At 57.5% G+C, this 22,406-nt stretch overlaps 1 protein-coding gene across 5 annotated transcripts; it reads right to left on the bottom strand.

Annotated features, from left to right (window-relative positions):
* On the bottom strand, window positions 1–13,869 carry WDR81 (WD repeat domain 81). Of its 5 annotated transcripts, XM_016931151.4 has the most exons (11): window positions 11,588–12,749; window positions 9,947–10,583; window positions 8,106–8,213; window positions 7,646–7,836; window positions 7,333–7,523; window positions 6,122–6,287; window positions 5,781–5,946; window positions 4,382–5,071; window positions 2,881–3,026; window positions 2,380–2,559; window positions 1–1,233 (listed from the first exon to the last, which is right to left on the bottom strand). In XM_016931151.4, the coding sequence occupies exons 2-11, from the start codon at window positions 10,458–10,460 to the stop codon at window positions 913–915; spliced, it is 2,673 nt and encodes an 890-aa protein (XP_016786640.1). In that variant the 5' UTR covers window positions 10,461–10,583; window positions 11,588–12,749; the 3' UTR covers window positions 1–912. The 5 variants fall into 5 exon arrangements, 4 of the variants coding, with proteins under 4 accessions (XP_016786640.1, XP_016786638.2, XP_016786639.2 ...); XR_010152743.1 differs by having other exon boundaries at window positions 5,836–5,946; window positions 9,947–13,863; XM_016931149.4 differs by having other exon boundaries at window positions 9,947–13,869.
* Window positions 13,870–22,406: the final 8,537 nt, after the last annotated feature.

Genomic DNA, 22,406 nt, shown 5'->3' with positions numbered 1-22,406 from the left:
TCAGTTTGCCCCATGGCTCTTCCAAAGTATTTATTGGTCCTATTTACATCTATTGCAAATTGTGAGGAGGCAGCAGGGGCCAACCCCTGGACCTCATCTCTGTCTAGAATGTGAGGCCGCAGGGATGCTTAAGTCTTCCTCTGGCAGAGACCCGAGGTGCAGAGATGATTCTTCTCACCCCTTCTCTCAGGGTCGTGGAGCCCCAGCAGGGGTTCAGGGCCCAGAGGCTACCCCCTCAGCTCAAGGCACAAACACTGTGGTAGGGGTGGGCAGACAACGCATGGACTCACTCCTGGCAGGTGCCACTGGCCAAGTGCACCTTCTCCCCCCTGCTCCTAGCCTCTTTCTTCCTTCCCCTCCCGGTCCCACACTGGCCAGGGCCTGGATGGGTGGCCACTTAAACCCCAGACCCAAGCCCTTAACTCCTGGACCACGGCCAGCCTTCCTTAGGCTGGAATCCAAGCACCATCAGTGCCCTGGACCAGGCCAGCTTCCCTGTCCTAGAGGGATGGGACAGAGAGTGCCCAGCGGGGGCTGAGGGGCTAGAGACCGGCTGGGCAGGGCCAGTCTCCCTTCCACTTCCCGAGCTTCCCTGTCCTCATGTGGACCCAGAGGGCAGAGCTGGGGAGAAGTGAAGGTAGCAATGCTTCCTCCTGCTCTTACTTCCTGCTTGCTAGGAGCCCTGTGTCCCCAAGCCATGAATGAGACCCCTCTGGCAGGCTTGGTGGCTCTGGTGATTCAGGGGCCAGGACTCCCCCACTCCAGTTGGAGGCCCTAGTTGGCAGGCCATGTGGGCACCAGGGCGTGGGACCCAGGGCCTCCCTGGAGGGAGCTGCTGCTCAGGGAACAGGGTGAGCAGACACGCGCCTGCAGATGTCTTCCCACACTTGCCCGGCCAGCTCCTGCCTCAGTCTATGCCAGGAGGCGGATAACCCCGTTGTCTGAGCCCAGCAGGAGGTGGCGTTTAGTGGGCAGCAAGGCCAGGCTGGTGAGCGTGCCGCGGAAGTTCTCAGAGCTGAGCTTCGTGGTGGCCTGCGAGGGTGGCTCAAGCAGGGAGCAGACGCCAATCTTGTTGGACACGGTGCCAGTGACCACCTCGCTGCCGTACAGGTCAAAGGTGTGGATGGGGTCGGATGCTGACTTGTAGTGATGGGTGGGCTTCTGCTCCAGCTCCTTCCAGACGGTCAAGGAATGGTCAGAGGAGGAGCTGACCAGGACGCTGCCCTCCACCGCCTGTCCCGGGAGAGGAGAGCCTCAGCAGGAGCCTGGGTACTTCTGCATACCCTTGGGCCCCAAGGCCTTCCCAGTTCCCTCCGCAGTCTCTCTCCAGGGAGACAGGCTGTCCTGGGTGGGTGACAAGCCGCCACCCTCCCACACACACCATATTCACATTGGTTCATTTTAATACACTCAGCATCCGTAACCCAGTCATCACTCCAACTTGAGAACTACGCACAGGCATGGTGCCAGGCGTGCACGTGACGACCTTGACCTTCGTAACAACCCTATGCAGTGGATGCTGCCATTGTCCCCATTTCACAGACAGGAAAAGCGAGGCTCAGAGAAGTGAAGTAACCATACCAAGGTCATGGGGCCAGCAAGCAGCAGAGCTGGGATTAACACCCAGGCTGACCCCAGAGCCCTCCCGACACTTTCTTGGAAAGTTAGAATTTGGGGGCACCTCGAGCTGAGGGTTCCCTGGGGCTCTGGAGGGAGCCAGCGACAGCCTGCTGTCAGCAGGGCAATGCAAGACTCCTGGCCTCCAGCCAAGCTGGGGAGGAAAGTCCCAGCTGCCTGCAGAAATCCTCCCACATGAAGCCCTGTTCCTCGCCTCCTGGGCCTCCCTGAGCAGCTCCCCGAGGCCTGTGACTGAGAATGGAGGGAGGGGGAGGGGAAGGAGAGGGGGGCAGGATCCCCATGCCCAGGCGTGCTCCTGCCCCCAGCCAGGGCAGCCCGGCAGGGCCATGGACTCTGCTCAGTGGTCTACCGGCAGTAAACAGCCTCCCAGCTCAGCTTTATTTAACCTGAACTGGGTCACGGACAGGGCCTGACCCCTGATCCTCCAAGCAAGACAAATATGGACAAGGGTTACTCATTAGAACATCGCCATGAGCAACAGGGTCAGCCCTGCCCCATAGCTCCCGCCCCACTGCCCCGTGGCTCCCGCCCCCATGGCCTGCCTCCTGCTGAGACCCCTGCAGTGCGACTGGCTCCCAAGTTGGACCAAGAGGGCTACCCTCCCTGCCCAGTTAGTCCTGGACCAGGTATATAAGACAGACCAGTTCGAGCCTGTCCCCGGGCAGGCAGACCCTAAGCAGGGGTGATGGCTGGACAGGGGTGGGGGTCGGGCAGCAAGGGGAGGGGGACCCGGCCCGTCACCTTGATCTGCAGAATGTCCCCCTCGTGGGCTGGCCAGCCTCGCAGAACCAGGCCCGTGCGGGTGTCCAGGAGCACCATGAAGCCTGAGGAGAAGCCGGCCACGACACTACGGCCACTGGGGCTGACAGCCAGGGCACGGACAAGCCCAGGGTTCAGCCCACCGCCCAGTCGGAACTCGTGCTGCAGGGAGAGGGCGGCTGAGCTGAGGCACCACCTTCCCATCTCACACTCCCCAAGGCCCTGCCCACCACCCAAGCCCACACGGCAGGAAGGCCTGAGCCTCTGACCCTCATCAGGGGGCATGAAAAGCCCAGAACCCCACCCCCATCACAGGCCAGAGTCCTGCCCCGCAGGATGTGTGGCTGTGGGTGATCCAGCACCAAAGAGAAACTAACTAGGGCCCCAGAACGACATCCTGGCTTTCTGTTTCTGGGGAGTCTCTCCTCCTTGCCAGGTCCCCAGAGAACCAGGCGAGTGCTCAGGGAACTGGACCACCCTGACCTGCAGACCAGGCTTCCTGCAGTCCACAAAGCGCAGGGTAGAGTCAGAGCTGGCCATGGTGATGCTGGTGTGGGGGGCGGGCATGACAGCCACCGCAGTCAGGGGCACCCGGCTGTCCAGCGGCTCCACTGTGCGAAGGGTCTTCCCTGGGAAGGAAAGTCACAGTGGATCTGGGGTCCCAGCAGCTGACGGAAGAGCCCTGGGAGCTTCTAATCCCCCAACTCACCGCATACCTGCCTCCCGTCCCCCAGGGATCCTTAGAAAATGCTAAAGATGTTTCTTTTTTTTTGAGACGGAGTCTCGCTCTGTCGCCCAGGCTGGAGTGCAGTGGTGCGATCTTGGCTCACTGCAACCTCCGCCTCCCAGGTTCAAGCAATTCTCCTGCCTCAGCCTCCCGAATAGTTGGGACTACAGGCGTCCGCCACCACGCCTGGCTAATTTTTTGTATTTTTGGTAGAGACAGGGTTTCACCATGTTAGCCAGGATGGTCTCGATCTCCTGACCTCATGATCTGCCCACCTTGGCCTCCCAAAGTGCTGGGATTACAGGCGTGAGCCACCGCGTCCGGCCTTTTTTTGTATTCTTAGTAGAGATGGGGTTTCACCATGTCAGCCAGTCTGGTCTCCAACTCCTGGCCTCCCAGAGTGCTGAGATTACAGGCGTGAGCCACTGTGTCGGCCTAAAGCTGTTTCTTGACTCTCCCACCTTCCTGCTTCCATGGCCCGGCCAGGCTCCCATCCCCAAAGCAACCTCCTCTCTCTGCACAGTGCTGCTGACCCAATGCCACCTCCCTCTGTCTTCCCCGACGCCATCCCTTTCCCCCTTTTAACCATATTTCTCCCTATGGTGACGCCAAAAAATAAGCAACCATTGGCCAAATATCTGCTACACATGAAGCCAAAACCCTACATGTGTTATCTTCTTCTTTTTTTTTTTTTGAGACAGAGTCTCGCTCTGTTGCCCGGGCTAGAGTGCAATGGCGCGATCTCGGCTCACGGCAACCTCTGCCACCTGAGTTTGAGAGATTCTCCTGCCTCAGCCTCCCGTGTAGTTGGGACTACAGGCGCCCGCCACCACGCCCGGCTAATTTTTTGTATTTTTGGTAGAGACAGGGTTTCACCATGTTAGCCAGGATGATCTCGATCTCCTGACCTCATGATCCGCCCGCCTCAGCCTCCCAAAGTGCTGGGATTACAGGCGTGAGCCACTGCGCCCGGCTGTGTGTTATCTTCTAAGCCAGTTTTTCTGATTCTCAGTTTATAGATGGGAAAGGAGACGCTTCCAGCAGCAGGAACTTGCTCAAGGTCACTCAGCAAGTAAGCCGGTGGAGCCAATTCAGACTCAAGTCTAACAGATTCGAAGCCCTAACTGTTCTCCTAGGCGGCCTCGCTGGGTCTCCCCAAACTCCGCAGCATTACAGCCCCACCCTCGGGCCCCCTTCCTGGAGGCCTGGTGGGGCGCAGGAGCAGGAAGAGAACAGGCCTCGCCTGGGCCCGCTCACCTGTGAAGGGGTCCCAGACGTGCACAGCCCCGTCACAGCTCACCACGTGCTGCGGGGCCTCAAGCTGGCCCACGAAGAAGACGCTCTTGCGGTGCTGGGTGTAGACGAGGCGTGGGGCCGTCTCGCTGGTCCCGTCGCCGTAGTTGTACAGCGGCCAGAGGCGCACAGTACGATCCTTGCTGCCGCTCAGGAAGAAGTCCTCGCCGCTCAGGGGTGCCACGCACTTGACGGCCCCCGAGTGGCCCGGGAAGCTCTGCAGGCGGATCTGGTGGAAGTGAAAGTGGGCATCCTGCTGGCTCACGCCGATCTCGTACTGCCAGTACGCCAGCCAGTTTCCGCTCAGCCCGTGCACGCTCCGCGGCAGCTCCTGCTTCAGGGCATTGTCGTCGCTCCCGCTGCCCAGGCCCCCGCCACCCACCCCTGAGATGGGGCCCAGCGGTCCGGGGTTCTCAGGCCGAGAGTCATTGGGGATCTGAATGCGGTTCCCCACCAGGACGCTCCCAAAGGTCCCTGAGTGGCCGTCATCCTGAGGGCAGCCCCCACCCTGGGGGTCCCACTCGGGGCCGGTGCTGGGCACGGTGGGTTCCACGCTGGCAGGGTTGCGACTGCTGGGGCTGATGCTCTCCAAGTACAGCGCCGCCAGCTCCCCAACCAGCTCGTGGTTGGGGATGATTTTCCGGATGATGTCACCTGGATAGGAGTGGGAGAAGTCCTGAGACAGGGAAGATGGCAGGCGGCTGCTATCACCCATCCGAGGACTCGGGAGCCACAGAAGATGGGGCGGGAACTGGCTCTGCAACTCTGGGCAAGTAACTCTGTCTCTGAGCCTCAGTTTCCTCCTCAGTGAAATGTGGATTCATTCCGTTGTGATGTACACATGAGCGTCTTCTATATGTGCCGTGCCGTGCTGGGCACTAGGAATAGAATATGGAACAAGACAGGTGGTGCCCTGGCCTCCCAAGCTTAGATTTCAGTGGCAGGATGATAACAGGTGTAACCACAGGGCTGTCTGTCCTCTCCAGGGAGAAGACACGCTGAAACGATCAGCACAGCACCGTGCAGGGCCCAGAGGGGAAGCTTCGTAAACAGGAGGCCACTCCTTCCCTCTCGCCAGCTCCTGCGGACCACCAGTCCACCGCCCTGACTCTCCTGCCTTCCCCAGGGACACTACAGGCCAGCTTCTGGGCCTCTCTTGCTGGCTACTGCTCAGTCCCTGTTTGTGTATCACCTTGGGGGTAGGGGTCTGAGGCCAAATTCCTTTGCTCTCACCCATCCTGCTGGCTCTTAGGACCCACTGCTTAGGACCCACTGCTGACTCTGGGGCAAGGGCAGAGAATGGGGCCTCCCAAGGGAGGAGACAGCCACGAAGACTGTGATGGGGAACGTGACGGGGCAGTACCCAACAGGCAGGAGAAGGGCACGTAGATTGTGTACGCCATCTCCAGGGTGAACACCTTCTGCAGCTCGTCCAGCAGGGCGGGGTCCACGGACCGCTGCTGCCCATCAGAGAAGACCACCTGTGGCAGCTGGCCCTCACCACGGCCCGCAGGGTCCAGCTTCAGATCCTATGAGCAAGACGCCCAGGGGGTCAGCCGGGTCCACAGCTCCCACCCTGGCCCACCCTGGCCCTCACCACGGCCCGCGGGGTCCAGCTTCAGATCCTATGAGCAAGACGCCCAGGGGGTCACCCAGGTCCACAGCCCCCGCCCCGGCCCGCCCTGGCCCGGCAGATCTGCCCACCTGCTGCCGAAGCTCATGCAGCTGAGAGAAGACCTGGAAGAAGGTGGCCACAGGCTCGCTCAGGTGCTGCTGGACCATCTCCTGTCCGATGCGCAGGCAGATGAGAGCGATGAGGCTGATGGTTTTCACACACAGGATGGTCCGAGCCTGGGCCCCACTTGGGAACCTGGAAACAGAGCTCATGAGCTTCAGCCCCCCGTTCTGCAGGACTTGACCAGAATCTAGCAAAAGCTTTATTTATTTTTATTTTTATTGAGATGGAGTCTTGCTCTGTCACCCAGGCTGGAGTGCAGTGGTGCGATCTCGGCTCACTGCAACCTCTGCCTCCCGGGTTCAAGCGATTCTCCTGCCTCAGTCTCCCGAGTAGCTGGGACTACAGGCATGAGCCACCACACCCGGCTAATTTTTTTTGTATTTTTAGTAGAGACAGGGTTTTGCCATATTGGCCAGCCTGGTCTCGAACTCCTGACCTCAAGCGAACCACCCACCTTGGCCTCCCAAAGTGCTGGGATTACAGGCATGAGCCACAGCACCCAGCATATATATGTACTTTTTTTTTTTTTTTTGAGACGGAGTCTTGCTCTGTCGCCTAGGCTGCAGTACAATGGCATGATCTCAGCTCACTGCAACCTCCGCTTCCCGGGTTCAAGCAATTCTCCCACCTCAGCCTCCCGAGAACCTGGGATTGCAGGCACCTGCTGCCATGCCCAGCGAAGATTTTGTATTTTTAGTAGAGACGGGGTTTCACCATGTTGGCCAGGCGGCTCTCAAACTCCTGACCTCGTGATCCACCCGCCTCAGCCCCCCAAAGTGCTGGGATTACAGGGGTGAGACACCACGCTCGGTTTTTATATATATTTTTAGAGAGGAGGTCTCATTTTGTTGCCCAGGCTGGTCTTGAACTCCTGGGCTCAAGCAATCTTCCCGCCTCAGCCTCTCAAAGTGCTGGGATTACAGGCATGAGCCACCACACCCGGACATATCAAAAGCTTTAAATGAAAGGAGCTCCAAGACCAACTGGTCCAAACCAGATGAGGAAACTGAGGCACAGGAAAAGGGTGTGGCTTGCTCAGGGTCACACAGCTGGGATCAAAACCAGGACTCTTGACACCCAGCCCAGTGTTACATCCTCTCCCTTGAGCTTCCCAGCCCCTCCTGGGCAGCCCCTCCACTGGGCCGGTCCCCCTACATCAGCTGGGGCAGAGGCCTACCCCGTGACGAGGGAGGTGAGGAAGCTGAGCACGGGCAGCAGGACCTCATGGCTGATCCGGGGCAGGATGTCCATGAGTGTGGTGTCTGAGAGGTACACGATGATCTTCTGAGTCAGTGTCACCGCGGCCAGCAGCCCCGCCTCCTTACGGCTGTTCAGTCGGCTGGGGCCTGAGGCACTCCCTGGGGCCACCTAGAGCCACCGAGCAGATGAGGGCCGGGCAGCCCCACAGACCCCCTGGCACCCAGAGACCCCGGGCTGGCCCTCAGGTCCTCAGCCTTCCCAGCCCCGGGACTGCCAAACCAGGGACTGACCAGGTAGCTGATGTAGGGCAGGTACTGGTAGGTGAGGACAGGCTCCCCATACAGGCGGGCGATGTGGAGGAGGCAGCTGAGCACGGGCCCTGACACGATGTCGCCCAGGACCGGCCTCTTCTGGTAGATGTTGCCGGCACTCAGTGGTGGGCTCTCGCCACTGCTCACTGTGAACTGCTGCCGAGTGGGTCCTGCCACGGAAGGGCGAGCAGTCCTGAGTCGCCAGTGGAGGGCCAGGGGTAGCCTGGCCCTGCAGGGCTGTGCTGGCCGCTTGAGCTCACTCTAGCTGGGGGTCCAGTCTGGCCCTACCCAAGGCTGGCACTTACAGACTGGGACCCAGCACCTGGCCGGGGGGTGGTTTGAGGGAGGGGTGGGAAGGATCCCCGCCGGAGAGGGCTGAAGCTAGGCAGAGGGCCTGGGAGAAAGGCTCATCTCCAGCACTGACCGCAGGCCTCCTTACCAACATAACAAGACGTCAGCAGGCGGAGCAGGTTCCGGGCCACGTGGCGAGAGGCCACTGTGGGGCCGAGCTTGGCAGACAGCCAGCGGACCATCTTGCAGGCTGTATCTGCGGGGTGGGAGCAGGCCCTGAGCTCCTCAGATAACAGGGGCTCATCACCCCTCCCACCCCACCCCACGGCACCCCACTCAACCACCTGCGGCTGCAGCTCTGCCAAGAGCCAGCCCGGGCCGGCTGTCCCACACCACCCCCTCCACGTAACAGCAGCAGAGGTGCCCAGGCCCTGGCCTGTGGGACTCTGGCTGCCGCAGGTTCCTCTCCACAGGCACGACCCGCAGGAAGTTAGCCTGCCTGTGGGTCTTCTGAAGCTCCTTAACAAGGCCTGGCCCGGCCCTGGCCACCTTAACTCTGGCCTCTCTTCCCTCCACTCCCTCAGTCTCGCCATAATGGCCTTTCCCTGCTTCTCTTCTTCTTCTTCTTCTTTTTTTTTTTTTGAGACAGAGTCTCGCACTGTCGCCCAGGCTGGAGTGCAATGGCACAATCTCAGTTCACTGCAACCTCCACCTTCCACCGCCCTGACTCTCCTCCTTGAACCTCTGGGTTCAAGCGATTCTCCTGCCTCAGCCTTCCGAATAGCTGAGATTACAGGCACCCTCCACCATGCCCAGCTAAGTTTTTGTATTTTTAGTAGAGATGGGGTTTCACCATATTGGCCAGGATGGTCTCAATCTCCTGACCTTGTGATCCATCCGCCTCAGCCTCCCAAAGTGCTGGGATTACAGGCGTGAGGCACCGTGCCCGGCCCCCAATGGAATATGACAGCCTCAGAGCCTCACACACGCTGTTCCCTCAGCCTTCAGACTTTCTTTTTGCCCATTTTTGTCTACCTTCTTCCTACTCCTACTTGAACCTCAACTGTCTCTGCTTTTAAGGAAGCTTGCTCTGACCCTTGAAAACTAGATGTAAAAGCACTTTTTTTTTTCTTTTTTGAGACGGAGTCCCGCTCTGTTGCCCAGGCTGCAGTGCAGTGGTGTGATCTCAGCTCACTGCAACCTCCACCTCCTGGTTTCAAATAATTCTCCTGCCTCAGCCTCCTGAATAGCTGGGATTACAGGTGCCCGCCACCACACCTGGCTAATTTTTGTATTTTTAGTAGAGACGGGGTTTCACCATGTTGGCCAGGCTGGTCTCGAACTCCTAACCTCAAGTGATCCTCCTGCCTCGGCCTCCCAAAGTGCTGGGATTAGAGGCGTGAGCCACGGCGCCCGGCCGAAAAGCTCCATGTTCCACTCCCTCCTAGGAATGCAGCCATGTTCTTTATCGCACTAACATAATACACTTGCTTAAGACTGTCTGCACTGCGGCATCTCGTCTGCTGGGTGTGAGCTCTGTGAAGGCAGGCCTACATTTGTGTTGCAGGTGGTCCTGGCTCGATCCACTGCTTGGCACAGAGTAGGTGCTCTGCCAGTGTGCAGGGAGAAGCAGGAGCTGTTTTTTTTGTTTTTTTGTTTTTTTGAGATGGAGTCTCGCTCTGTCGCCCTGGCTGGAGTGCAGTGGCGCGATCTCGGCTCACTGCAAGCTCCGCCTCCCGGGTTCACGCCATTCTCCTGCCTCAGCCTCCCAAGTAGCTGGGACTACAGGTGCCTGCCCCCATGCCCGGCTATTTTTTTGTATTTTTAGTAGAGACGGGGTTTCACCTTGTTATCAGGATGGCCTCGATCTCCTGACCTTGTGATCCGCCCGCCTCGGCCTCCCAAAGTGCTGAGAATACAGGTGTGAGCCACCGTGCTCAGCCAGCAGGAGGTGTTTTTGACCAACACCTCCCAGACCTGGGAACTTACCAAGGAGGATCTTCTGTTCTTTGCCTTCTGACTGCTCAGGCAGTGCCTCCTCCTCTTCTTCTCCATCTCCCCCACTGCCGCTGGCCACAACCGTCTCCATGGACAGCACCGTGTCAGACAGAGTGAGCTCAGGTGCCCCGGTGACCTCCTCCTGCTCCCCCTCCTCCTCCTCTAGCACCACGCAGCTGTCCTCCTCCTCCTCTTCCTCCTCAGAGCCCTCGCTTTGCTTCAAGTCCTGGCTGCTGTCACCTGATCGAAGGCTGCTCTTGTCCACGGGGGCACCCCCCTCGTCTGGAGCCCGCTCCTCACCCAGGGAGGTCTCGCTGGTGCTGCTCTTGTCACTCAGCCGGCCCAGGCTCACAGCCTCAGCCTCCTGGGGCTGGGGAGACTCAGTCACATAGAGCCCGGCTTGGAAGTCCTCTGTCTCAGGGAGGTCAGCCTGGTCGTGGAAGCTGACGCCGGACGTGTAGTCTGGGAGCCCCAGGCCCGAGGAGGCAGGAGGCTCCCCATCCATGGGAATCTCCTCCCCAAAAGCACAGGAGCCAGGCCCGGCCCTGGGCAGCCCGCTCTCCTCCTCCTCAGCAGCCCCTGCCAGGTCCTTGCTCTCCTCCTGGGAGGCCTCTGCGCCCGCCAGCACCTGCAGGACATGGGGCAGCAGGTGAGTGAGAAATGCCTGCAGGCCCAGCCGCACCATCAGCTGGGCCACAAAGCAGTCCGTGTACAGGTAGAAGCGGCCGTGTAGCTGGCAGGGGCTCTCGTAGGCACCAATGAGCGGCTTCAGGAGGTACTTATTGGCATTTTTGGGGCCCAGTGCCTTGGCAACAGGCTCAAACAGATACCAGGCCGTGTACACAGCTGTGTGCTCCTCGGACATGAGTGAGAGCACGAAGGGCAGCAGGATCTCCAGGCCCTCAGGGGTGATGTCCTTCAGCACCGCGCCCAGCTGCTGCCACAGAGCAAACACCAGCTCGCGCCCCTGGGCCTTGTCCTCCACGCGCCTTGCCTGGTACAGGAGGATGAATCTGTGCAGTGCCGGGAAGTAGGGTGGGAAGGGAACCACGGAGCTGAAGGGGCTGAGAAGCTGGCTTGGGCAGGGTGGGGGCAGGCCCTGGGAGACAGGCCTGTACTCAAACAGTTGGTCCAGCTTGCCCCTCTCTGCTCCCATGGGGACTTCGGGGCCACTCAGCTGCAGGAGTGTGTCCAGCACGGGCTGCAAAGACACAGGAACCTCCTTGGGGTGGCGCGTGCAGAGCCCTCGGACAGCCTGGAAGCGTACCCACAAAGGTGCATCGGGCTGCAGCGTCCGCACCCTGGTGGCAAACACCATCTCTGCCAACAGGACACCCAGCGCCTGCATGTCCCTGTGGAGTAGGCACTGCAGTGGCACAGCCGGCTGGACCCGGGGCTGCTCAGGCACCTCCAAAAGGCCCCCTAGGCCTTTGGCCAAGAAGTTGCCCGTTTTCTCCAGCTCCTCCAGGGCCTGCACGGGATTGAAGCCCTCGGGAAGAAGAATCCTCCCCTCCTCGCCCTCCCCAGGGTCTGCCCCAGCAGCTTTATTCCTGCGGCCTGGACGGGAGGCTGAGGCCACTGAGAAAGAGAGAAGGCCAGGGGACGCTTGACTGGAGGAGCCCAGCTGGTCACCTGCTTTCCCAGCAAGGGAAATGGAATCCAGAGCTTCTGTGGCCTGTTCCAAGTCGTCTTCTCCTGCCACCGGCCTGTCTCTGGTCCAGCTAGCCTCACAGGGAGTGGCCTCTAAAACTGGCCGGCCCACTCCATTTGGAAGCTGTCCCGGGTTTTCCGTGAGGTCCTCCCGGCCTGTGGTCTCCTGGATGGTCTGGACCAACAGCTTGGGGATGAGGGGAGGCTCGGGGGCAAGGGCAGGAGCCCCAGCCAGGCGCTGGGGGTGTGGCTGATCGAAGAGCTGCACCACCCCGTAGCTGGCCAGGTGAGTGTGGGCGTCCACCAGGTGCAGACACACATTCTTCTCCTTGACAGCCTCCTTACCCTGGAGTTTATAGCCAAACGTGAGGTCGATCCAATGGTGCAGGTCCCGGGACACCTCGCGGCTCTCCAGCAGGGCTCGGTGGGCAGCCACGAACTCCTGGCTGGAGCTGCACCAGGCTGGCACATCCAGGTCAGGCATGTCGGGGTGGATGGAGCGGAAGATAGAGGGATCGGTGTAGAACTCCGGAATGCACTCATCCGGGGTCCAGTTCTGCATCCGCTCCATGCTGGCCGGATACTCATGGGGCTCCCACTGCGCGCGGACGTGTCCGCAGAGCACCGACCGAGGCGTGCGCCGAGCCTTGTACACGTAGTACGTGATGTCGGAGAGCACGTCTGAGATGTGGTGGGGAACATGAGGGGGTTCCCCGCCGCCCGCCCCGCCTGCTACGAATGCCTGCCGCGTCATCTCATACGTGAAGTCCAGTTGCTTATCCCCCTTGTTGAGGCGGAACTTGGACTTGCGCAGGTCTCGGAAGCGCCCATGGGGCGTGGTGAAGTCCACCACCCAGGGCAGCACGGGGTGGTAGTTGGGGTCCCCCTGCCGCCGACCTGCCAACCGATTCAGCTGCATGAGGTAGTGGAAGTTGCTGATGCGGCCGTGGACCCAATCCAGCACGAGGCTCCGAAGTTCCTCCTGGCCAGTGGGTTGCCCAGGTTGCCCTCCCTGCTCCTCTTGAGACGCAATGCCCGCCTCATCCCTTGCCACAGGGGCCTCCTCATTCTCGTCCTCCTCGGGCCTCTCATAAGCACTCAGGTCCAGTCGCAGCTCGCTGCAAAGCTTCTCATCCACCGCGATGTGATACAAAGACAGGGCCCCACACGCCAGCCCCTGGCGGTGACAGGCGTCCATAGCCCTCAGCACGCGGAAGAGAATGAACAGCACCTTGGCCTGGCTGTTGGTCAGCTTGGCAGGGCTGAAGGTGACCACGTCATGTAGGGAGAACTGTACGTAAGGGTGTACCACATACAGCATCTCCGGCGACTCCAGCAAGGCCTCAGCCCGTAAAAGACTAGGGCAAGCAGGGCTGCCCCGAGGGGGGCAGGGGGCTTCTCTGGCATATGATGGGCATTGGGTAGTTTCACCCACTGGCAGGAAGGAGCAACCATAGACCCTCTGCAGAGCCTGCCGTACTGAGTCCAAGGCAGGGACAGCTGAGGGGGCAGGACTGTGACTGTACGGCTGGCCGTAAGTGTGGTATGCATGGCGCCACAGGTTGCGATAATTCTGGGCGGCAACCTCCTGCATGAAGCGAGTGAGGGTCTCAGGGCCGCAGGACCCGTCCTCAAAGGGCAGGCCCCCGCCCAGAGGGTAGGACAGTCTCCGCTTCCGCAGCCCATGCACCTCCACGCGCGTCCAGCCGGCAGGCAGCCTTTGCACAGAGCGCTGCAGGAGAGTCCTGACTTCCGCTTCTCCCAGGCCCTCTGCGCGGGGACAGGGTCCCAGGGGCAGCCGGCGATCGCGGAGGCTGGCCAGCCAGCGCGCAGGCACTAGGGCCACCACGTGGGTGCCCCCCGGGGCCGGAGCCAGCTGCCTGGGATCGATGCTCAGGTCCCTCTCCACGCTCCGGAGCAGCTCCTGCATGTCTGGGCTTGGCGGGGAATGCCAGCCCCCGGCCGGGGTTCTGAGAGCGCCTTCCCGCCCCCCGCTGCCCTGGGCCATCTCCTCCAGGCCGCCCGGGGGCAGCGCGGGGCTGAGCCCAGCCACGGCCCTGCTGGCGACGGCTTCCGGGGTGCCAGGCCGGCGGGGCTGGGATGGGCGCGGGACAGGGGCTGGGGCGGAGGCGGCCGCAGGAAGCCGGCGGCGGCGAAGAGGCGGACGGGGGGCGCGCTTACCCCTCCGCGGGTCCTGCGCTCCGGGCGCGGCGGGGCAGAGGCTGCCGAGCGCGAGCACCGGGCTCCACCGTGACGGGTCAGCTGACGCGGGTCACGTGATCGCCCCAGCACGGAAACAAGCGCACGTGGCTCCAGAGGCCCGGGCGGGACCCCGCTTCCTGCCCGGCGGCCTCCCCGCCCTCCCTCCCGCTGCTCCGCTCTGGCTCGGTCTGGGCTCCGCTTCCTCCCGGGGCTGGAAGGGTCTCCAGCCAGCTCCAGCCGGGCCCGGCGGAGGGCGATGCCGACCGCCCCACCCCTCCCTACTCCCTCCAGCACGCACCAGCGCGCGGGTCCGGGAGGCTGTTCCCAGAGATGCCAGCCTCTTAGTTAAGTGCGGGCCGCACAACCAGGGGTAGAACTGGGACTTCTGTTGTGTCTATTTTTGAGACGGAGTCTTGCTCTGTCGCCCAGGCTGGAGTGCAGTGGCGCGATCTCGGCTCACCGCAACCTCTGCCTCCCGGGTTCAAGCGATTCTCCTGCCTCGGCCTCCTGAGTAGCTGGGACGTCAGGAGAGCGCCACCACGCCCGGCTAATTTTTGTATTTTTTAGTAGAGATGGGGTTTCGCCTTGTTGGCCAGGCTGATCTCGAACTCCTGGCCTCGTGATCCACCCGTCTCGGCCTCCCAAGGTGCTGGGATGACAGGCGTGAGCCACCGCGCCCGGCCAGAACTGGGACTTTTGACATGGAATCCCCCCGGCGCCTCCATGCCACCTTCCACAGGAAGGAGCTTTTTAATTTTTCTAAGTACTTCAACAGTCACATTCCGTTTGGCCCTCACAACACACTCTGTGAGGTAGGGAGGACAGTTATTACTGTTTATATTTTACAAGTGATAACCAACAACCGCCAGAGAGGCTTGTCCACCTGGCGGAATGGAGACTTAGAAACTGGCGCCAGCCTTCTTTCTGCCCAGGAGCACTCCCTCCTGACAGCCCTCTCACGGCTTTTTAAAAGACAAAACTGGCCGGGTCCAGTGGCTCATGCCTGTAATCCCAGCACTTTGGGAGGCTGAGGTGGGCGTATCCCCTGAGGTCAGGAGTTCGAGACCAGCCTGGCCAACATGGAGAAACCCCTCTCTACTAAAAATACAAAAATTAGCTGCGTGTGGTGGTGGGCGTCTGTAATCCCAGGTACTCGAGAGGCTGAGGCAGGAGAATCGCTTGAACTCAAGAGGCAAAGGTTGCAGTGAGCTGAGATCACGCCATTGCACTCCAGCCAGGGCAACAAGAACAAAACTCCGTCTCAAAAAATAAATAAATAAATAGGCCGGGTGCAGTGGCTCACGCCTGTAATCCCAGCACTTTGGGAGGCTGAGGCAGGTGGATCACGAGGTCAGGAGATCGAGACGACCATCCTGGCTAACACGGTGAAACCCCGTCTCTACTAAAAACACAAAAAGTTACCTGGCCGTGGTGGGGGGCGCCTGTAGTCCCAGCTACTTGGGAAGCTGAGGCAGGAGAATGGCATGAACCCAGGAGGCAGAGCTTGCAGTGAGCCGAGATGGCGCCACTGTACTCCAACCTGGGCAACAGAGCGAGACTCCGTCAAAAAGAATAAATAAATAAATAAATAAAAATAAAACCAAATAAATAAATAAAAATAAATAAATAAATAAAATAAAAATAAAATGAAACCCTGGGCTGTCTGAGGGAGAGAAGTGGCCCAGGCCCAGAGGCCTGGTGTTTTGGGGGAAGAAATGTTCCCCCAAGACTTCCCGTTGAAGACTGGCCTCTGCGGTACCACAGAGCCTGCCAGCTGTGGTCAGAGCCTCCAGATGTCACTGTGGCTGGGGGAAGGGTGCGGCACAGGATATGGAATAGAAACCAGACAGCCGGCACCAAAGCAACATGATTCCTCAAGGGGTCTTAGTTCTGACTCATCTGCAGGACAGATAGAGCATTGTCTACAGTGAAACCACCGGCCCTGTTTCTTTTGTCTCCCTCTTAGGAGACAGTTTGCCTCTTGAAGGAGTTTGGTGTACAGGTGTGAGGGTCCCATAAAGACACCTAGGAAAACTAGGCCTTGGCCGGTCACGGTGGTTCACACCTGTAATCCCAGCACTTTGGGAGGCTGAGGTGGGCGGATCATGAGGTCAGGAGTTCAAGACCAGCCCGGCCAACTTGGGGAAACTCCGTCTCTACTAAAAACACAAAAAAATTAGCCGGATGTGGCAGCAGGTGCCTGTAATCCCAGCTACTCAGGAGGCTGAGGCAGGAGAATTGCTTGAACCTGGGAGGCGGAGGTTGCAGTGAGCTGAGATCACACCACTGCACTCCAGCCTGGGTGGCAGAGCGAGACTCCGTCTCAAAAAAAAAAAAAAAAAAAAAGAAAGAAAGAAAAGAAAAGAAAACTAGGCCTGATAGGAGAGAAAATAGGAGGGCCGGGTGCGGTGGCTCATGCCTGTAACCCAGCACTTTGGGAGGCCGAGATGGGCAGATCACCTGAGGTCAGGAGTTCAAGACCAGCCTGACCAACATGGAGAAACCCCATCTCTACTAAAATACAAAAATTAGCCAGGTGTGGTGGCGGACGCCTCTAATTCCAGCTACTTGGGAGGCTGAGGCAGGAGAATCGCTTGAACCCAGGAGGCAGAGGTTGCAGTGAGCCAAGATAGCACCACTGCACTCCAGCCTGGGCAACAGAGTGAGACTCCATCTCAAAAAAAAAAAAAAGAGAGAAAACGGGAATGTCTCAGCCATGATCTGATTTCATCTGTCTCCTCTTCCTTGAAGGGTAGCTGGAGCCTCTCATGTGCTTGGTCATATGACCCTGGGCAGTAGTAACTTACAACTGACTTGTATGGAGCATTACCAGGAGCTAGTCATCTGTTAAACATTTTGCATACCCTGTTTTGTGTAATCCTCACCACCCCTTTTAAGAAGATTTTTTTTTTTAAGACAGAGTTTCGCTCTTGTTGCCCAGGCTGGAGTGCAATGGTGCGATCTCAGTTCACCGCAATCTCCGCCTCCTGGGTTCAAGCGATTCTCCTGCCTCAGCCTCCCTAGTAGCTGGGATTACAGGCATGTGCCACCACGCCCGGAAAATTTTTGTATTTTAGTAGAGACGGGGTTTCTCCATGTTGGTCAGGCTGGTCTCGAACTCCCGACCTCAGGTGATCTGCCCGCCTTGGCCTTCCAAAGTGCTGGGATTACAGGTGTGAGCCACCGTGCCCGGTCTGATTTTTTTTTTTTTAAGACAGATTCTCACTCTGTTGCCCAGGCTAGAATGCAGTAGTGTGATCTTGGCTCCCTGCAGCCTCGACCTTCCAGGCTCAGGTGAACTTCCCACCTCAGCCTCCTGAGTAGCTGGGACTACAGGAATGTGCCACCACATCCAGCTAATTTTTTGTATTTTTGTAGTAACCGGGTTTTGCCATGTTTCCCAGGCTGGTCTTGAACTCCTGGGCTCAAGCAATCGGCCCATCTTGGCCTCTCAAAATGCTGGGATTACAGGTGTGAGCCATGGTGCCCAAGCGATTTTTTATTTATTTTTTTTGACACAGGGTCTCACTCTGTCACCCAGGCTGCAGTGCAGTGATTTGTCACAGCTGACTGCAGCCTCGACCTCCCCAGGCTCAGGTGATCCTCCCACCTCAGCCTCCCAAGTAGTTGAGACTACAGGCAGTGTCACCATGCCCAGCTAATTTTTTTTTTTTCGAGACAAAGTTTCACTCTTGTTGCCCAGGCTGGAGTGCAATGGCACCATCTTGACTCACCACAACCTCCGCCTCCCGGGTTCAAGCGATTCTCCTGCCTCAGCCTCCTGAGTAGCTGAGATTACAGGTATGCTCCACCATGCCCGGCTAATTTTTTTGTATTTTTTTTAGTAGAGATGGGGTTTCTCCATGTTGGTCAGGCTGGTCTCGAACTCCCGACCTCAGGTGATCCGCCCGCCTCGGCCTCCCAAAGTGATGGGATTACAGGTGTGAGCCATCGTGCCCAGCTTAAGAAGATTTTTTTTTTTTTTTTTTTTTTTTTTTTTTTTTTTTGAGACGGAGTCTCGCTCTGTCGCCCAGGCTGGAGTGCAGTGGCGTGATCTCGGCTCACTGTAAGCTCCGCCTCCTGGGTTCACGCCATTCTCCTGCCTCAGCCTCCCCAGTAGCTGGGACTACAGGCGCTCGCCACCACGCCCAGCTAATTTTTTTTGTATTTTTAATAGAGACAGGGTTTCACCATGTTAGCCAGGATGGTCTTGATCTCCTGACCTCGTGATCCACCCGCCTCAGCCTCCCAAAGTGTTGGGATTACAGGAGTGAGCCACCGCGCCTGGCCTTAAGAAGATATTTTTATGCCCATTTTAGGATAAGGAAGCTAACTGACTACCTTAGGTAACTTGCTCAAGGTCACGTAAGAAGCTAAGAAGCAATAGAGCCAGGACTCACAGCCAAGCCTGCTTGATTCTAAAACCAGTGTTCTCGGCTGGGCATGATGGCTCATGTCTGTAATCCCAGCACTTTGGGAGTCTGAGGTGGGCAGATCACCTGAGATTAGGAGTTCAAGACCAGCCTGGACAACATGGTGAAACCCCATCTCTACAAAAATACAAAAATTAGTCGGGCATGATAGCGGATGCCTGTAATCCCAGCTACTCGGGAGTCTGAGTCAGGAGAGCTGCTTGAACCTGGGAGGCGGAGGTTGCGGCTATCAGGCAGGCCTAGTTTTCTTTTTCTTTGAGCTGAGATTGCACCATTGCACTCCAGCCTGGCCAACAGAGCAGAGTGCAGTGGCACGATCTCGACTCACTGCAACCTCCGCCTCCCGGGTTCAAGTGATTCTCCTGCCTCAGCCTCCCGAGTAGCTGGGATTATAGGTGCCTGCTACCACGCCTAGCTAAGTTTTGTATTTTTAGTAGAGCTGGGATTACAGTCGTGAGCCACAGTGCCCAGCCCCAACTTTGATATAAATACCTGAAATCAGAGGATATGTTTTGATGGTTAGAAGGTAGTGCTTGCTTCTTAGTACCAATAGAGCTGGCTGGGTCCACCTGTTCTTTGCGCTGGTCTCAGTTTACCTAGATTGAGCAGGTACTACTTTTTCTGTCTGCAAGTCTGTGTGTGCCCTGCCCTCTAGCGGTACTGGGGTTACACTGCAGCAGTGACCTTGAGTGTACCTAATTTTACCTCTTGAAATTCTCCTTTCCTCCCGAGAATAGAGATGTCTTAGCAATATTGGGAACTGGCGCACTGGGATTCCTGGGGCCTCAAACCCTGGCCCAATCTGAGCCCTAGGGCAGTAGTTTTCAAATTTTAGGGCATAATTCTTTTTTTTTTTTTTTTTTTTCTTGATACGGAGTCTGACTCTGTCGCCCAGGCTGGAGTGCTGTGGCACGCACGATCTCGGCTCACTGCAACCTTCACCTCCCAGGTTCAAGCAATTCTCCTGCCTCAGCCTCGCGAGTACCTGGGATTACAGGCGCCTGGCTAACTTTTGTATTTTTAGTAGAGATGGGGTTTCACCATGTTGACCAGGCTGGTCTCAAATTCCTGACCTCAGATGATCCGCCCGCCTCCGCCTCCCAAAGTGCTGGAATTACAGGCGTGAGCCACCATGCCCGGCCCTTTAGGGCATAATTCTAATTCAGGAGTCTGGAGTGAGATACAGGCATCTAAATGTTTAACAAGTACCCGAGGTAATTCTGATGCAGCAACCTTCAGGCTATGTCTTGAGAAGTAACGTCTGTAACAGCTCTCTTCCGGAATTTCCCTCTCACTGCCCCCAGTAAGCGTGTTCCCTGAATCCCAATGCAAGCACCTTTGGGCTCTGGGGAATCTCAGACCAAATTAGCCGCTCCCCTTGGCCAGCCTCAGTATTGGGTTTCCGGGAGGTCATGTCTTGGATAGTCAGGGACAGAGGCTGCAGCTGCCCCAGCAGTCAGCCCATGTTGAGTGGGGTCAGCTCTTGCTAATCCGGCAGGGAGAAAAGTAGTGCACCAGCTGCGGACCAGTGTGGCAGGTACTATCTACGCTAGGTGTTTTCTAATTAAATCTACGCTAGGTGTTTTCTAATTAAATCTACGCTAGGTGTTTTCTAATTAAATCTACGCTAGGTGTTTTCTAATTAAATCTATGCTAGGTGTTTTCTAATTAAATTTGTTTTTCGTTTTTTTCTGAGATGGAGTCACATTCTGTCACCTAGGCTGGAGTGCAGTGGCGCCATCTTGGCTCACTGCAACCTCTGCCTCGGCCTCCTGAGTAGCTGGGACCACGGATACCACCACACCTGGCTAATGTTTTGTATTTTGGGTAGAGCTAGAGTTTCATCATGTTGCCCAGGCTGGTCTCGAACTCCTGAGCTCAAGCAATCTGCCTGCCTCAGCCTCCCAAAGTGCTACAATTACAGGTGTGAGCCACCTCGCCGGGCCATTTTTTAATTTTTTTTTTTTTTAAAGAGGGTCTTGCCACGTTGCCCAGGCTGGTCTTGAACTCCTGGGCTCAAAGTGATCCACCTGCTTCGGCCTCCCAAAGAGCTGGGATTACAGGTATGAGCCACTGTGCCTGGCCACATTTTTAATTTTTTTTTTTTTTTTTTTTTTTTGAGACGGAGTCTTGCTCTGTCACCCAGGCTGGAGCGCAGTGGCCCGATCTCGGCTCACTGCAAAGCTCCGCCTCCTGGGTTCACGCCACTCTCCTGCCTCAGCCTCCCAAGTAGCTGGGCACTACAGGCGCCCGCCACCACGCCCGGCTAATTGTTTGTATGTTTATTAGAGACGGGGTTTCACAGTGTTAGCCAGGATGGTCTCCATCTCCTGACCTCGTGATCCGCCTGCCTCAGCCTCCCAAAGTGCTGGGATTACAGGCATGAGCCACCGCGCCCGGCCACATTTTTAACTTTTAAAATATTTTTAAATGTTGAAATCCCTACAACAAGGCTTGAATTCCTTATTCACCGTATGTTGTAGATGAGGGGAAATTATCGGTAACAAGTTCACAGCTAGTAAGAACTGGAATTTGAATCTAAGTGTGCCTAACACAGTAGTTCTCAGTTGGAGGGGATTTTGGCCCCTAGGAGACATTTGGTAACGTCTGGAGATACTTTTGGTTGTCAAAACTGGGAGCTGGGGGTGGGTGGGTGTTGCCACTGACATCTAGGACAGAGGCCAGGGACCACGTGGATGTCCTATTGTGCACCCGGTAGCCCTCCCACAAGAAATTATTCTACTTAAAATGCCAGTGGGTGCTGAGGTGGCGAAACCCTGGACTCGAAGCCTGTGCTTTTGACCTAGGGGGTGGGGTCAGTGTTCAGAACAAAATGGAAAAGGGTCACCCCAAGGGCCGTGAGTGGGAAAGGGATGGGATTTCTATGCTCAGGATAATGGAGAATAGGGGCCACTGGTGAGGCTTCACTTCCTTCCATGCTTGGCCAGGGCCCTGCTCAATTTCTCCACGCCTTGCCAAGTCAGTCCTAGGACTTCACACTAAGCTTGTCCTGGAGTGACCCTGACTCCCAACTCAGGATCGAGGCAAAATATTTACCTGGGTCTTCCCAGCACTTCCCAGCCAAAGACGCTGGCTTCTGGGGCCAACGTGTCCCACCTGCAGTCCTCGAGCAATTAGGACCCTTGCTATGGGGGGTGGCCATGTGGGCAGGGCACCGCCAAAAGCCAAAAATGGAGCGGCCCAGGGACCAGGTGGCAGCTGAGAACAGTTAGAAGTGGAGTGAATGCGGCCGGGCGCGGTGGCTCACACGCCTATAATTCTAGCACTTTGGGAGACCGAGGCGGGTGGATCACCTGAGGTGAGGAGTTCGAGACCAGCCTGGCCCACATGGCAAAACACCATCTCTACTAAAAATACAAAAATTAGCTGGGAGTGGTAGCGCACGCCTGTAATCCCAGCTACTCAGGAGGCTGAAGGAGGAGAATCGCTTGAACCCGGGAGGTGGAGGTTGCAGTGAGCCGAGATCGCGCCACTGCACTCCAGCCTGGGCAACAGAGCGAGACTCTGTCTCAAAAACAGAAGAAAAAAAAAAAAAAAAGGAGGTGCAGTAAATGGGCAAAAGCAGGAGGATCCCATCAGCAGACACCTGTCCATGGAGGAATAGGGCAACTTGAGTAGGAAGTAGGGGGCGGCTGGCCTGGGAAGCAGCGTTCTGAACCCCAAGTTTGCTTCCCATAGCCATTCCTCCTCCCCAGGCTTGGTCCTCGGGTTCACTGTACCCTCCCCGGCGCCAGCCACCATTCTGGACCTCCCCAGTACTGGCCTTCCCCTAGACCAGGGAGGGTCTAGACCAGAGAGTCTGAATTTACTGTGCTAACAGGAAATACCTCTCTTTCCAAGCCCAGAGCCTCTGAAGAACTAAGGAGCAGAGCGGGGTTGGGGTTGGGGGAGACAGTCTTGGAGTGATGGGGAAAAGAAAGATCATACAATCACATCCCCCATGTTCTTTCCTTCACCACCCATGGGAGTGGATAAGGGGATGGAGGAGGGTAAGCAAGGAGGAGGATGTGGTAACAGCTGATTCGTCCCCAGAGGTCACACTTTCCAACAATCAGCTGTTACTGGGGCGCAAGGCAGGAAGTTTCCTTAAAGGCGCAATGTCCTGAACGCAGGCTCAGAATTTTGGAGCTCCAAGTGAACCTTAT

The sequence above is a fragment of the Pan troglodytes genome, chromosome 19 (assembly GCF_028858775.2).
Source record: "Pan troglodytes isolate AG18354 chromosome 19, NHGRI_mPanTro3-v2.0_pri, whole genome shotgun sequence".
Lineage (NCBI taxonomy): Eukaryota > Metazoa > Chordata > Mammalia > Primates > Hominidae > Pan > Pan troglodytes.
Note: the sequence above shows the minus strand (reverse complement) of the source record. Positions and strands in the feature narration are given on the sequence as shown.

Bases quoted from the DNA above. Each gene is read 5' to 3' on its own strand.
- WDR81 (XM_016931149.4), bottom strand. From the start codon at position 13,613: ATGGCCCAGGGCAGCGGGGGGCGGGAAGGCGCTCTCAGAACCCCGGCC. The intron at 8,214-9,946 runs GTAAGTTCCCAG...CCCACCCCGCAG, and splicing joins AGAACAGAAGATCCTCCTTG to ATACAGCCTGCAAGATGGTC. The intron at 7,524-7,645 runs GTCAGTCCCTGG...CGGTGGCTCTAG, and splicing joins TGCCCTACATCAGCTACCTG to GTGGCCCCAGGGAGTGCCTC.